Below are 15,572 nucleotides of genomic sequence, written 5' to 3' on the forward strand. Positions count from 1 at the left end.
AGGGTTTGGTTTGGTTTGATTTGGTTTGTTTTTGTCTGACAGACTCGCACTGACTTGAGTAGAAATCATCAAATTAAAGAAATGTGGCGTGGTTTTAGTAAATTCTACACCTTTCCAGTCAAAGGACAGGCTGGCTGGGAGTCACCCTCCCACTGGCAGGATCCCCTCCGCAGTCTCCTTGGAGCTCTGGGTTAATGATTCTATGGCTGTGTTCCTTAGAGAAGCTGCCCTATCTAATCTGCATGCTCCCTCCTTTCTTGAGAAAAATTTGACTCACTCCAGTAATCTCTCGTGTTGGGGTCAAGAGCCTCCTTGGGCTACAGGAAATGGTTGGAGCGGGCAGGTCTTGAGCTAGCTTCCTTTCTCAGCAGCAAGCCCTCCACCCCCATGCCCATCATCCTCTTCCCACTCAAAGCTGAAGTCTGTGCTGGCCTCAAAGGCAGCTTTAAAATTTGAACCTGAAAGCCCAGTCTCCCAGACACGAGCTTTGAGAATTTGTTGTTTTGGAGCTATAGGAAGTTTTGAAGATTTGGTATGGAGAAAACAGTTCTGCTCAGCCTTTCAAGAGTTTAATTAGTGTCTTGGGAGATGGGAAGCTGCGAGGTCTGGAATTCCAGGCAGGAGGTCTGTTTACAGCTGCAGGGCAGAGGCTGAGGAATAGAAACCCAAGCCCGGGGCAACCTAAAGGTTGGACTGGACCCTTCTTAGACAAGGTTGCTAACAGCTGAGAACCTACTGTAGTTCAAAAATCAACACACACTGTCAGGCTGTATCTAATCTTTTGCCCCCATGATCCCCTTCTCCTCTTGATCAATAGCTAGCGCCCATCCCTCCTGAGTTTCCCTGTGTGTCTGGTGGCCAGCCCAGTCTGGATTCTCTCTTCTTGTTCCTCAAATAGGACTCTGCCTAAGGACATGGGCTGGGGTGACCTGTCCTGCAAAGGCCCCCACTGGACGATGACGAAGTTACCTCCCTCAGCCTTTTTTCTAATAACCAACTATGGTTTCTTGAGTCTTAAGAAAAGGTTGCTACATAAGGAAAAAGTTTGGGGAAATTTTATTATAATGCCAACATTTTCGATACTAAAGTTGTTTTTAAAAAATCACTTGCCAGGCAGTGGTGGCACACACCTTTAATCCCAGCACTTGGGAGACAGAGGCAGGTGGATTTCTGAGTTCGAGGCCAGGCTGGTCTACAGAGTGAGTTCCAGGACAGCTAGTGTTACACAGAGAAACCTTGTCTCGAAAAAAAACAAACAACAACAAAAAACAACAACAACAACAAAAAACGATCACCAATGTACTCACTCCTTAAATACAGCCAGGAAAGATGCTGGTATCCAAGTTTGATGGCCTGAGTTTCTCAGGACCCACATAATAGAAGGAGAGAACCAGTCTCCAAAATGTTGTCCTCTGATATCCACATGCTGACCATGGAAGTATAAACACACACATACTCTCTCTGTCTCTGTATCTGTCTGTCTGTCTGTCTGTCTCTCTCTCACCATATTCACTCACAGACACCATGCTTTCTCTCTCTTACACACACACACACACACACACACACACACACACAGAGCCTCTGAAAGTGCACCTTGATCATACCTCTTTGTTTTTCCTTCACTCTCTTGTCTTGTTTCTGAACTCTCCTATCAATGCAGTGAGACTCTATTCTCTGATTTGCTCCTTTTCAACATTAGGAGAAAAATGTATCTATGTTGCATTGCCTGAATAACCCATCTTCTACATAGTATGAACTCTCATTTTGTTATTTGGCCTGTTTCCAGTGTTGAGATACTAAATCATTTTGCTAGGAATATTCTCATAGCTGTCTCTCAATTCATATACACCTGACCCAAAGACCCAAGCACAGACACGTGTGTTAGTCTCAGGTGCACAGGTGTGTACAGAATTGCTAAGTCCAGACTGTCTTAATAACCAGTGCTGATCCACTCTCCCACCCCCAACTAGACCCAGGACAAGCAGAGCAGCAGTCATAGCTGTGAGCACCCCACACCAAGGAGAGGGAGTCCTCATCCAGGTGCAGCCAGGAGTTTCACGATGACATCACAGAATTCACTATGAGGTCACTCCTGAATTTCCAGGTATGGAAAATGCAGACAGCCCTTTTCAGGTAGCAAGGTTCTTTATTTAAACTGCACTGAGAAAGCTGGAGTGGATTCCAGGGGTTTTCCCTGGGCCCTGGGCCCCTTTGCAGTTTTTGGCTCTGAGTTGTACTTTAATGAGCTTCGAAGGTCACTGTCTCCATGACCTCAGATGTCACAGAATCAATGATTTCCAGGTCCTGGCCACCCTCTGACTCCATGATGGCCTTCACGTCGGTTTTCTCTAGTGTCTTAGTCATGATACCCACATCTTGCCCACGCTGTAGTGCCAGGCCTTTTGCAGCCAAGTTGGCTCTGATGTTTCTCAGGAACATGCTGATTCTGCCCACCCTCTTGCTCGTAGAGACAGAGCTGGCAGTGGAGACGGTTCGGCTCCGGGACTCCTTTGTGATGGGGACATGGCTGACCCCTTTGTGCGACCTGCTTCGCTTGCTGCCTTTGTCCTTCTTGTCATCGCCAACACATCTGTGGCTGGCTGATTTTCGAAACTCCTTGTCCCCTGCTGTCTTGCGACCTTCTCCTGTCCTGTGGTGATGCTCACTCCTGCTGCTAACTCTGTCCTTTGCTCTCTGCTCCCTTCTTGACCTCCTTTCCTTATGGGCTTTGGTGTTGGTCGCGAAGGCTTTCCGACGTCCAGTCTCTTGGCTTGAGCGGCTTTCGCTTGGCATGGTCAAGGCAAGGACTACAGGGACAGGGACAGGGACTGGGTCTGGGACTGGGTCTGGGTCATTTGCTATTTCTCCAACAGGCTTTCCTGTAGTCTCGATCCTTGAATTTGTTATAGTCATGATCTCTTTTCGGGAGAGGCTGCCGGATGAATTGGGAATATACTCCAAGGACTTGCTTGCCACCCCTGCCAAGGCCATCTTCATGCTCTTGGGCGACATCTTGCCAGCGCTTGCAAGGGTCAAATGGCTTTTGCTTCCTCTTGCTCCCATGGTACCCTCTCCTGTTGTGACTGCACTTAGCTGTCCAGAGCCTACAGACCTGTTTGGTGTCAAGCTCAAAGTGCCCACTAGGTCACTCACTATTACCCCTGTTCCTGACTCTCTGGCAAGGACTTTTGAGCTTATTTTGGGAGTGGGTACCCCAGACAGAACAGTGGCTATGTAAGAATCATGAAGGATTCCCTCCCCACCAGCAAAAGCAGAAGAGCCAACCTCACTGAAGTCTGTGACCATAGGGAGGCTTTTGACGCTGACCTGGTCTGCCTCGCTTTTTCTGCCTTTTCCGTGGATGTCCACTCTTGGATGACTAGTCTTGTGTTCTTCATCTAGAAAAGGCATGTTCATCATGTCCCCGGCTGGGATGGCGTACGTACTGCTGTTGCTGTCCACAGGTGGTCTCAGGAGGTAAATCAATTTTTCCCAGTAGGAAAAGAGGTCATCCTTGCTTTCGGGAGGGGGACACAACTGCAGGTAGCAAGAACGGCCAGTAGCGAACCTCAGGCGTAGCTGTTGTTTATCACGTTTGTGAACAGAAATCTTTACAAACTTCAAAGGGAGGAGCCTAGTGAGCTCCAGGGTCTTTCCAGGCTTGCGTTTTTTGCCCTTGGTGGTGTTGGACTGGCCACGTCCAGGAACCTCTTCGCATGGTGCCGGTCTGGCCAGTAGCATGACATCAGGGAGTGGAAGGATGGGACTGGTGGACGCAATGCCCACGGTGACCATCCGGACACGGTTGTGTACGTCGATCACTTCTCCGCGTTTGGTGATCTGGATGAAGTCACTCTCGAATATCGGCGCGTACTTGAATATATCATACTCCCCTTTGTGCAGCTGCCGCTGTAATTTCCCCATGGCGGTGTTGAACATGCCGACTCCAGAACCACTCTGGGCTGTGTAATACGGTAACAGAGACTCGCTCTTCGTGGACATTTTGTGTCAAGAAAGGTACGCTGGCAAGATGGGTTCCTGTGTCTTTCTTGGTCTCCGCAGATGAAGGGAACCGCAGTGCTCCTGGGTCACAGAGGTGGCACGTACAGCAGGTCTTCTCAACCCCACCCCACAAGCCCCCAGTTTGCCTCAGAGCCTCCAAGAGGCCTGGACTGGGGGTGGGAGCACAGATGATTAGCAAGGGGTGCTGTTGGGTGCCTGGACCCCAAGTCCAACCTCTCCAAAGATGCAGGGTAGACTCCAGGGAGGTTCTCTTCAGGGTCTAAAACCCCTTGGACCTCCACCTGTGATTTAATTTGAAAGCTCCCTGAGAGTCTACAAACTGCAGCCCTAGTGGGAGAAGTGACCACTAGAGCCTGACGGCCCTGCACAGCCATATTTATCCCCTTCTCCCTTTGTGACCTGTCACTGGCACATCCCCCTTTGTCCCATCCCCCAGCTGCCCTCTAGGAGGACAGGACCAGGTGAGTACCAACATAAAAAGGCGTCAGATGGGAACATTGTACATGAGTACTTCCAAATGGAAACATTGTATATGAGTACTTCCTTCTTTTAGCCCAGATTGAAGAGATTCAAAGCCTGTGGAAATTCGAGGAGATGGGGAGATTGGCAACATCCGAGTTTATGGTTTCATTTTATTGGATGGCCTGAATACTGTTCTTGATTCTTCCAGGAAACCTCACTAAATGTTGATGCTGATAAGCTTTCAGGACACCTCTGGCCTCTACTAATCAAGATGACTGCTTACTCTCGTTGTACTGGGTGTCATAGTTCACACAGTAGTGGAAGGATCCACGGATGTGTACTAGTTCACAGGGCAAAGACATTGAAGGTGAATCACCTACACCTACAAACTATAATGTTCAAATCCAAGTCTTGCTGATTCTAAAAGCCTTGTTTTAAATCACCACATGACTTTGCCTCTTGAGAGAAACTTGGGCAGGTCAAATGTTTTCAAACTAGACTGATTTGTTTTTACTACATCGTGGGATAGATAGATAGATAGATAGATAGATAGATAGATAGATAGATAGATAGTCTGTGTCTGTCTGTGTCTGGAGTGTGACAAAGAAAGCAGGACAACCACTTTAGACAGTAGGTGAGCTGAGAAATGAGCTACATTGTTTTTTCCTGTCAGTTTTGCTTTTGTGAGGAACCATTTACTCTCTTAAGGGCTCTAGGTTTATGCTATCCACTTTTCCACACTGTGTTCAGTGAAATGCACAGAATAGGGCCAGAGGTAAGAAATAGAGGTCCTTAAATTCCAGAGTCCATCTAGGCCCTCCTGCCTTAACAGCCATACTGTGGGAGAGAGCTCTGGAAATCCATTTACATCTGCCCTCATGACTCTGCCTATTGCTACAGCCACATAGCTAGCCAGGCTCAGGGGTCCCAAATTATTGTCACTTGGACCCCTCCTCCAGGCTTCCCCAGTTGGTTTGATGAAGTCTTACTCCAGACACCTGTTCCTTATGAATGAGGCTATCAATGTCACGCTGTGAGAGCACACATACCTGTTTATTGGTTGATAGGCAGATGAGCAAAATATAGCTTCTCCATACGAAGCACTGTCACTCATCCGTGAAGAGGAATGGAGTGTTGGCATGTTTCAACATGGGTGGACCTTGTCACTTTACAAAAAGCCACGGGACAAGGCTAGAGAATGAATAGTTGAGAAGTTTGCCAAGTGCTGCTTGTGGGAGCTGGGGAGTGACTGACCTACGGATGGCCATCAGTGGTGGCTATACAGTGTCATGTATGTGCTCAAAGCATTTAAATGTTAAATAGTAGGCTGTGTGTTTCCATTCACACATATAAGGCATACACCTTTCAAACTCTTGTTCACAAACTTTGTAGTTTTTAAAAGTATAGCCTACAACTTTACATTGACTGTGTGACCTTGAGCAAGCATTGGAGCTCCTACTTCCTCGTGTGTGGAATGAGCAGTGTTTCCAAGGATCAAATGTTCCCACACCACTGTGTTAGAGGCACTTGGAGTCCCTGCTCTATTGGGAGGTAAGCCCCATAGGAGAACCTATGTCATGGAGGGAGGGTCTTTAAGTGAAATCATGGGACCCCTTGCCCCTGCTTTTCTCTTCCACTCTGCCTCCTGGTTGTGAGGTGGTTTTGGACAACTTGACACAAGCTGGAGTTATCACAGAGAAAGGAGCCTTCCTCGAGGAAATGCCTCCATGAGATCCAGCTGTAAGGCATTTTCTCAAATTAGTGATCAAGGATAGGAGGGCCCATTGTGGGTGGTGCCATCCCTGGGTTGGTGTCCTGGGTTCTATACGAAAGCAAGCTGAGCAAGCCAGGGGAAACAAGCCAGTAAGTAACATCCCTCCATAGCCTCTGCATCAGCTCCTGCTTCCTGACCTGCTTGAGTTCCAGTCCTGACTTCCTTTGGTGATGAACAGCAGTGTGGAAGTGTAAGGTGAATAAATCCTTTCCTCCCCAGCTTGCTTCTTGGTCTTCATGTTTGTGCAGGAATAGAAACCCTGACTAAGACATGAACCAAAATAAACTTTTGTCTTTTTCATTTTTTTTCATTCGTGTATGAGTGGTGTTTGTACATGGACAGGAGGGCCCAAGGTGATTTTTCACAGACACACCAGATCTGTCAATATGGCTAGTCTGGCTAGCCAGCTTGCTCTGGGGATGCCAGTCTCTGTCTTAAATCTAGAATTACAGGCAGGCCACCATGTCCACCTGGCATTTACACAAGTTATGAACTCAGGTCTTCAAGTGGCAAGTTCCTGAACCACTAAGCCATCCTTCCAGCCCTATTTCTCTCTTAAAATATTTTTTGCACGTGTGTGTGTGTGTGTGTTGGGGACATGTACATGCCACAGAACACATGTGGTCAGAGGATAACTTGTGGGAGTTGAGTCTCTCCTTTCATTGTGTGGGACTGAACTCCGGTCAAACTTGGCAGCCAAAGCCTTGACTCCCTGAGGATCTCAGCAGCCCAGTTTCCTTTTGTTTATCTCAGGCATGGTTATAGTGACAGAATACTACATACATGATGTGATACATGCAATGTCTAGCATGTTGTCCCAGGAGATGAATGTTAACTCTTATAAACATTCAATCAGCCTCTAGAAGCTTTGCAGCTCAGTGTGAATTTCTTCACAAGTACACTTAGTTTAGTTTTATATTTTGAGACAGGATCACACCGTGTAGCACTGGCTGGCTTGGAAATCACAACATAGACTAGCTGCCTTTGACCAGAGATCCACCAGGTACACACCGCCTAGTCTTACCCCAAGACCAATTTTTAGTGAGGCCAGAAACTTCTGGAGTTAAGAGCCACAAGAACCTGGAAGAATGCTCGGTGTGTAAACCTGGTCTCCCTTCAGGCAGACCTGGACCCAAAGACAGCAGCACCCGAACCTAGAAGAGCCACTCACACAGGCTAGAATAGCAAGCAGTCAAAGGCTTCTTCAAAGCTGGCTATATTGGAAACAAGCATTTGACCTCTTGACAGAATATGACGTGACATGACAGTGTTACTCAAGTCCTGAGCCTCAACCTTTCAAATCTTTACTCTGAAGAAGATTCTGGGACAGATCCCAGGACAACACAGGAGACAGGGGAAGAAAGGTGGCTCTTGCGGGCCTTGCCAGTGAGATGTCACCGCGTCGGGCAGGAGGCAACTAAAGAACCGAAGATGTGGCCAACCAGGTGCTAGTCCCTACGGCTCTGTCTAAGTCTGTTCTTTCAGACTCCTGGCCTGCCTTCTTCAAAGTGAAGCACTCGAGTCAAAGGCCTGGGTGGCACGTGTCAGTACAGTTCTTTTTAAAGACCATCACGGGAAGCATGGCTTTGCCTCCCCTCTAACCCACTGCCCTCCGTGGCCATCTTTAAACTGCCTTGAATCCATAGTTATCATCACTATCCACAACCAGGGGATAAGGGCACTGTTTTGGGTAGATGACTCTTTACTGATTAGGAACAACCAGAGATACAATCACGCCTGTGACTTGAGACAGTTTAAAGGCATCATGTGACAGTTCAAACAAGCAGGCACATAGGGCTGGCAAACTGGGTCAGCTGCTCAGAGTGTTTGCCACCAAGCTTGTTGACCTAAGTTGATTCCCCAGGACTCACGTGGTCAGAACTCTCAAGTATTTTCCCCAGACCTCCGCTCAAGTGCTGTGGTTTTCCAGGGAAGGGAGGGCTTGGTGTATCCCCAGTACAGCAAAGTGAGGGAGAAGGCTCAAGGAAGGGAGAGGGTCAGGGAGAAATCACTGAGCCAGGAAATTCCAGAAAATTAGGATTGCCATTCTTGGAACAACCCTACCCATTCCCCATCTTGTCCAAAACTGTTCTCTCATCTTCTTTGTCCCCACCCTCTTTTTCCTTGATATTTGAAATACATACGTACTAGGAGGCACACCGATGCTAACATGTTAGCATATCTAAGTCAAGCCGAAACTTGTTCAAAGAGCACTGTGGCAGAAGGCAAGGCCAAGAGGCTAAAGCTGACCCAAAGCGATGGTGCCGCCAGTAAAGGCACATGCTGCTAAGCCTGACGATCCGAGTTCAATTCCTAAGACCACGTGGCAGATACACGTACACCATCTGCTCTCAAACTAAATGTAATTTGTAAAAAGGCTCAGGGTTAAAAACATGTGTATGTTTTAGGCATGTTTGTATCTTCAGAGAAACTGGATGGGTGAAATATTTAACAATTTGGATCTTACATCAAGATTCTATTGTAAGCCAGGCATGGTGGAGGCAGACCAGCACTTGGGAATCGAAGGCCAGTTTGGTGTGTATATTGTGTTCCAGGTCACCTAGGACTAAATACTGAGACTCTGACTCAAAGCAAACAAAAAACTATCTTAGCGCCAAACAGTTGGTATGAAGGACACACCTGTAGTGTTGTTTTGGGGTTTGCCAATGACAAACTGAGTATCAATCAACAGACTGAGGCACAGGATTAGAAGTCACCCACCTGGGCTGCAGAGCTGGCTCAGTGCTTAAGAGATAGTTTGGTCTCTGTAGGCAACTGCATTCATGTATACCCTCTACACACACACACACACAGACACACACACACACACACACACACACACACACACACATAAGATTATAAATAAAAATAAATTGAGTTGGAGAGATCAATCAGCAGTTAACAACAGCACTCGGTGCTCTCAGAGAAGACCTGGGTTCCATTCCCAGCAACTACATGGTGGCTTGCAACCCTCTGAAACTCCGGTTCTAGGGGACCCAATGCTCTCTCTTCTGGCCTCCTCAGGCACTGCATGCATGTGGTGTACAGACATACATGCAGACAAAACACCCTTACCCATAAAATATAAATTGTTTAAAAGCCAACTAACTGCCATTCCTAGTGGTCTCCCCATGAACGAAGGAAGCCATCTATCCCCAAACACTCAGTGCTGACCACCCCATGACAGAGAGGCCGTGTCACTATTTCAACACTTAGCAGAAAACATCACCACACTAGAATTTACCAGGTCTTGTTCTGATATTTATTATGTTGACAGGCTAGGAATACTGGAATAAATAATATTTTTCTCTTACAGAAAACTGTAATGATACTTTTGAGTGGGATTAAACACTGAGGATTTCACAGAAACATCAGAATTTTAACAGTAGCCAGAGTCCTGGTGTCCAGAGATAGGGACCTCCCAGCTGACATGCCCTGGACCACGTCTCAAAATAGCTACAAGACAAAAAACGCCTTTAACACTCCACAATGCAGATGCCTGGCCCTGCTGGCTTCAAACACGGGTCTCCACAGGCTGTGGCCGTGGCTTTTGGCAGGAAGAAAGAAAAATGGAGAATTCTTTGGCTCTTCCTGCCCTGTCACTGAGTGTGGAGTGGTACACCCTTTGAAAGTCGGACTTGGTGCCTTCATTCTGTGACGTTGTAACAGTTTGTAGCCAAGGACGAGCTGCCAGGCCCAGGTTCTTCCACGACAGTGGGTACAGGGAAAGGAGGCATGCGTGCTCTGTCGGCACAAAGTTGCACAGCTGGTCATCAGTCAGTTTCACTCCCTGGTGCCAGCAGTTCACATGGCCACCCAAATGCTTTTGAGGGACACTGTCCACAACGGCAGATTCCCCCAAACTCTCAGAAATCAGATCTGATGAAACTCCCGGAAAAATCATGCCAATGCAAGACAAACATCTAAAATACCACAACACCAGGCTCTGGAACGAATGCCCTATGCAGTCATTCTGGGACAGAACAGCATATTTTCTAGAAAGCACACCCTGGCCATTGGACAGCCTCGATCATGAATGTTCTCTCTCCACATCCCCTAGAAGGGATGTTGTCAGCCGCAGTGGAGGACGTGGGCCCACCCTATCGAGGTAGACACTTCTGCCTGAATCCCGTTGGTGGGATCCTGCTTTGCATGGAACCCCAGCCTGGGGCCAGCTACGTCATCTGAGAATGGCCAGGATGGTAAGGCCTAAATCCTGGAATTGGGGAGACAAAGGATGCTCCTGCCTGCTCCACGGTTCACTCGGGGGCAGAGTGGGGACAATGCAGTAGTCACTGCAGGCCCTCCTGCCCCAACTGCTCTTGGCTGCTGAGATTCTAGAAGTGCACAAGAAGCCAGTTTTCCAATGGCTTCAGGGTTTGGGGTGGAAACGGAGGATTCAGAAAGGACTCCCCAATGGACCCCATGCCACCTCTGCTTAGCTCTGCAATGTTCCTTCTTTTATCTGTTGGATAAAGAGGTTCCTTTCGTCTTCTGGTGTCCGTCCATTCTGAGCCCGGACGATACACGTAGGCCGGTGCAGGTTGAGCATGTATATCAAATGCTGTTTCTCGTTCTTCAGCTCCTCGATCTGGGCCTTCAGCTCGGCATTCACACTCTCCAGTTTCTCTGACTCCTGAGGGACAGTCAACAGAGGCATTATGGAGGGAAACAAGGAGCAGGGAGGTGGGGGACAACCTGGAAACCTTCGGGTTCCTCAAACTGAGAGAGACCTGCTAGAGGAACTGTTACCACAAAGATAGGAGGACGAAGATAGGTGGAAGGTGGTATGAATCCTGCAGAGAATCCAACTCAGAAGTTGGGAACCATTTAAAAGAAAGCATAAAGATACCACTGAGCCAGGCTTCCATGCTTGCTGAAACTACCTTAGCACCAAGGGCTCAGAGAGGGCTGCTCCAGACCACTGCCCATGCAGAAAGCATCTGGGCCCCACAGGATCTTGGGAGGTGGGGAGAAACCCAAACTGGTGGTGCGGTGTTTTCTCTGAATTTCTGATCTCACCAAGACTCCCATCTCCACAGAAGTATTCTCAGAAACACCAAAGCTTCCCAAGTTCTCACTGACCCTGAAGTAATGAGCAGACATCCCAGGCTTTCCTGTCTCTTCGAGAAGCTGGCCTGCACACACTTGGGGAAGCAGATATGACCCCACAAAGACTTCCAGGCTCTGTGGTCTGCCTTGCCTATGAACCCATGCTGTACCCCTGGTGTTTTGTGTGGGGTGTCAGCCTCCCAGGGTGCTCAGTGCTGGATAAGCATAGAGTAGGGAGGCAGCGTTCAGATCCAGGAAGGAGCACTGTAAGCACTACTTCCGGGTCGCCATAGTAACTTGAAGAGGATAATGAAAGCTTTTCCTGAGAGCCAAAGGCAGTAGCAGGGTTTCATCATTTTGTTGTGTTGGGTAAAACTGGTGCGTAAAGTCTCTTTGACTAGGCTGGTGGGAGCGGAAAGTCTAGAGACTGCTGGGGGTATATGGACCAGTCTATGCATAGCATGTACATGAAGGTCAGAGGTCACTTTGAGAAACTAGCTCACTCCTTCCACAGCAGCTTCTGGGTATCAAACCTAAAGTGCTAGGTTTGCATGGCAAGCACCTTTACCCATGAGCCAGTTTGCTGGCCCTGGATATATGTATACACACACACACACACACACACACACACACACACACACACACATATATATATATATGTGGTATGAATCCTGCAGAGGACTCAGAAGTTGGGAATCATTTAAAAGAAAGCGTAAAGATATCACTGAGCCAGGCTTCCATGCTTGCTGAAACTGCCTTAGCACCAAGGGCTCAGAGAGGGCTGCTCCAGACCACTGCCCATGCAGAAAGCATATATATATATGTGCGTGTGTGTACACATAAACATCTCCAGAGTGGTTTCCGCCATGCTAATAGCTTTGCTCCATCCTCTGCCTACAGCTGGCCTACAGCATGGTAATGGGTCTGCTCCCCCCACTGGCTTTCCCTCTCCCAGGGGAAGCTGGGCCAGGCTGGCTGGACTCACTTTCTGCAAGCACTCTGTCTTTTCCTTTTTCTTGTTTCGACACTTGGCAGCAGCAATTTTATTTCTTTCCCGCCGCCTCCTTTTCCTCTCGTCTTCCTCAGGGGCCACCTATAAAATCCGAAAGGCACACATTTAAGCGACCACGAACCCAACTATCAAGGCTGTTGTTTGTTTTTAGTCATGTATGTGTATGTTTGTATATCTATGTTTGTCTGTGTGTATATCTGCCACATGCATTCACTGTGATTTCAGAGGCTTCTGTCAACCACTTCGCCAGAGTTACAGGAAAATAACTAACATCTCTGTCTTTCCCAGGAGCATCATGGTACATCCCTCCCATGAGGTCAGTGAGCTTCTGGAGAAGAGGGACTTGAGACCATTAATGGTAGCAAATGGTATTAATAAGCCATGGCTAGATGCTATTGCTGGGTAGAGTTCTGAACCACCTGTTGATTCAGCCAACAAATCATACTGATTTCCTGTGCCTCCTTCTGAGTCAGTACTGGGGTGCTCAGAGGACAAAGCAATGTCCAGCTTTGGTGGCTATGGTCCTCCATGGATGTTCACCCTGACTGTCTATGGACTCTAAGCAATGAGCACATCCAGCCATGGACTCTGCTAACGTACATCTGGGAAGAACTCTCCCTGTGGACTGCCCAGGGTCAGACCCTTCCTGACCTTTTCCTATTCTTTTGAATCTGAAGACATGGTGAACTGAGATGGAAGTCTTACAATCTAGAGAGGCAAAGCCCAAGGAACTCTAACCCTGAATTTCTATCCTTCATGGCTCAGGGCCACAGTCCCAGGAAATATACAAATCATACACACACAGACTCACACACACATACAGAGACATACATACGTACACACAAACAGACACACACACACATGCACACACACACATGCAAACACACACACAGACACACACAGACACACACATACACACACACACATACAGAGACATACATACATACACACACACAGACATATACACACATGCATGCACAGACACACACATATAGAGACATACATACATACACACATACACACACACAGCTCAGTGGTTAAGAGCAGTTGTTGTTCTTGTGGAGAACTTGGGTTTGGTTCCCAGCACCCACATGGTGGCCCCCAAGTGTAACTCTAGTTCCAGGCGATCCAAAACCCTCTTCTGGCATCTCTGGGCAAACATAGTGCATATATGTCCATGCAGACAAAACACTCACACATAAAATTTTAAGAATTTAAAACAAAGACTGAATCATGGAAATCAAAGAACAAGTAAAAGAAAAAGGAGAAAAAGAAGAAGAAGAAGAAGAAGAAGAAGAAGAAGAAGAAGAAGAAGAAGAAGAAGAAGAAGAATTATTATTACACTGGTAATGTGAGAATTGAAATTGAATCTACTTTAAAAATTATTTGGATTTTGAAGTAAGGTTTTGATATTTAAATTGGCCCTTATGAGCTGGATGGTGGTGGTGCATGCCTTTTATCCCAGTACTTGGAAGGCAGAGACAGGCAGATCTCTGTAAGTTCAAAGCCAGTTTGGTCTATAGGGTGAGTTCCCGGACAGCTGAGACTACATAGAGAATCCCTGTCTTGAAAACAAAACCAAGCTGGGCGGTGGTGGCACACGCCTTTAATCCCAGCACTTGGGAGGCAGAGGCAGGCGGATTTCTGAGTTCGAGGCCAGCCTGGTCTACAGAGTGAGTTCCAGGACAGCCAGGGCTACACAGAGAAACCCTGTCTCGAAAAACCAAAAAGAAAAAAAAAGAAAGAAAGAAAACAAAGCAAAACCAAAAACCAACCAAACAAAACATTGACCCCTGCAATCCAAAACTGGAAAAAGAATATTTTATATATGCATCCTTTTCCCTGGAGTCAGGAATAGCCTGGGAGCATCATCTACCACTCTTCTCCCTCCTCTAGAGACCCGCAACTGTCCTTCCCGGTCCACCCATCTGTCTAGCCTCCCTTCCCTATTTTTCCCTACTACTTTATCTTATTTCAAACTATATCATCAGAAGAAAAAAGTCTCCCAGAACGTTCCAGGCTCTAACCTACACTCTCCAGTATTTGTGGTACCCTCTCTGACCTCCTCTGAGCTAGCTAATGCCCCTAACAGCATCCATGGCAACAGCATCATAAATAGTCCCTTCCCATCTGCCAAATGCTATGAACCAGGTTCCCCTCAGTCCTTCCACAGATGTCAGTCCTATCGACCAGCCTCTTTACCCGAAATCCCACCGCTGACCTCTGCCGCTGACCTGCAACCCCAGACCTCAAGTTCCTTTTAAACTGACATCTTTTGAGCCAGTTTCAGTCCTTAACCTATGGCTGCAATCATACCCATTACGTTAAACTTAAAATAATCTTAACCAAGAAAGCCTAGCAAAGTTTACATGTGTTCACCTCTGATGTTCTTGGGACAACATAACTACCAGCAACCACAGCTCAGTAACCATGTCTGTTACTTCAGCTGTCTTATGGAAACGTTTCTCAACACAGAAAAGTGCATGTGTGCGTGTGAGCACAGAGCAAACACATGGTGTACCAAATCTGTGAACATTGTTATGAGGAATGGTAGGACTAACCCCTGGGCCCTTGGATCCATCCAGTGATGAAAATCACCACCATATTCCTCGATTCTTTAGAAAGTCTCTGTACAGAAGGTGGCCTCACCAAACTCACAGCTTCAAGCACCATCTATAGTCAGATGCTTTCCAGCCCTGGATCTCTGGCCCAGGACTCCCAGCTCACATCTGGTGCCTGCCCGTTTGACATCTTCCAAAGATACAAGTTCTGCTCTTTGTCCCGCCTGGCCTTCTACAGTCCCAAGCTCTGCAGCAAATGGATACTCTCATCTTTCCACAAACCATAGCCATATCTGAGGCAGCCTTACCCTAGAGTCAGATCCAGAAGCCAGCTATCTTTCAGCACAATACCTGAGTCCTTCCTCTGTGTAAGTGCAGTGTCCCATAGTTTCATTTCCCAGCCTACTTCTCGTCTAGTAGCCTACTCAATACGGCGTCCAGGGAATCACATAAACATGTATCAGACCAGTTCGTTCTCTGTCCAAAAGCCTTCCAGTGGCTTCCTTTCTACTCTCCCACACAACTCCCTCTCCTCAGGTCTTAGCTATAGGCCATGACCAGCGAAGCTTTCCTTGGTCTCCTAATCTAAAATGAAAATTTCACCTCTAGTTAATCTCAGAACCTGTTTCTTTTCTTTAAAAAAGAAGAAGAAGAAGAAGAAGAAGAAGAAGAAGAAGAAGAAGAAGAA

At 47.3% G+C, this 15,572-nt stretch overlaps 2 protein-coding genes across 2 annotated transcripts in view; both read right to left on the reverse strand.

Annotated features, from left to right (window-relative positions):
* Positions 1 to 2,238: 2,238 nt before the first annotated feature.
* Positions 2,239 to 4,002, reverse strand: Fam71a (family with sequence similarity 71 member A). The gene has a single exon (XM_028757581.1). The coding sequence runs from the start codon at positions 4,000 to 4,002 to the stop codon at positions 2,239 to 2,241; it is 1,764 nt and encodes a 587-aa protein (XP_028613414.1).
* Positions 4,003 to 9,498: 5,496 nt separating this feature from the next.
* The window catches only part of Atf3 (activating transcription factor 3), a 12,413-nt gene continuing 6,339 nt past the window's right edge, over positions 9,499 to 15,572 (reverse strand). The window contains exons 3-4 of the mRNA XM_028761225.1: positions 12,297 to 12,404; positions 9,499 to 10,895 (exon numbers count right to left, since the gene is read on the reverse strand). Coding sequence (XP_028617058.1) covers positions 10,698 to 10,895; positions 12,297 to 12,404 — 306 coding nt within the window. The 3' untranslated portion in view covers positions 9,499 to 10,697. The remainder of the gene's footprint in view (positions 10,896 to 12,296; positions 12,405 to 15,572) is intronic.

The sequence above is a fragment of the Grammomys surdaster genome, unplaced genomic scaffold (genome assembly GCF_004785775.1).
Source record: "Grammomys surdaster isolate TR1022 unplaced genomic scaffold, NIH_TR_1.0 130, whole genome shotgun sequence".
Classification (NCBI taxonomy): domain Eukaryota; kingdom Metazoa; phylum Chordata; class Mammalia; order Rodentia; family Muridae; genus Grammomys; species Grammomys surdaster.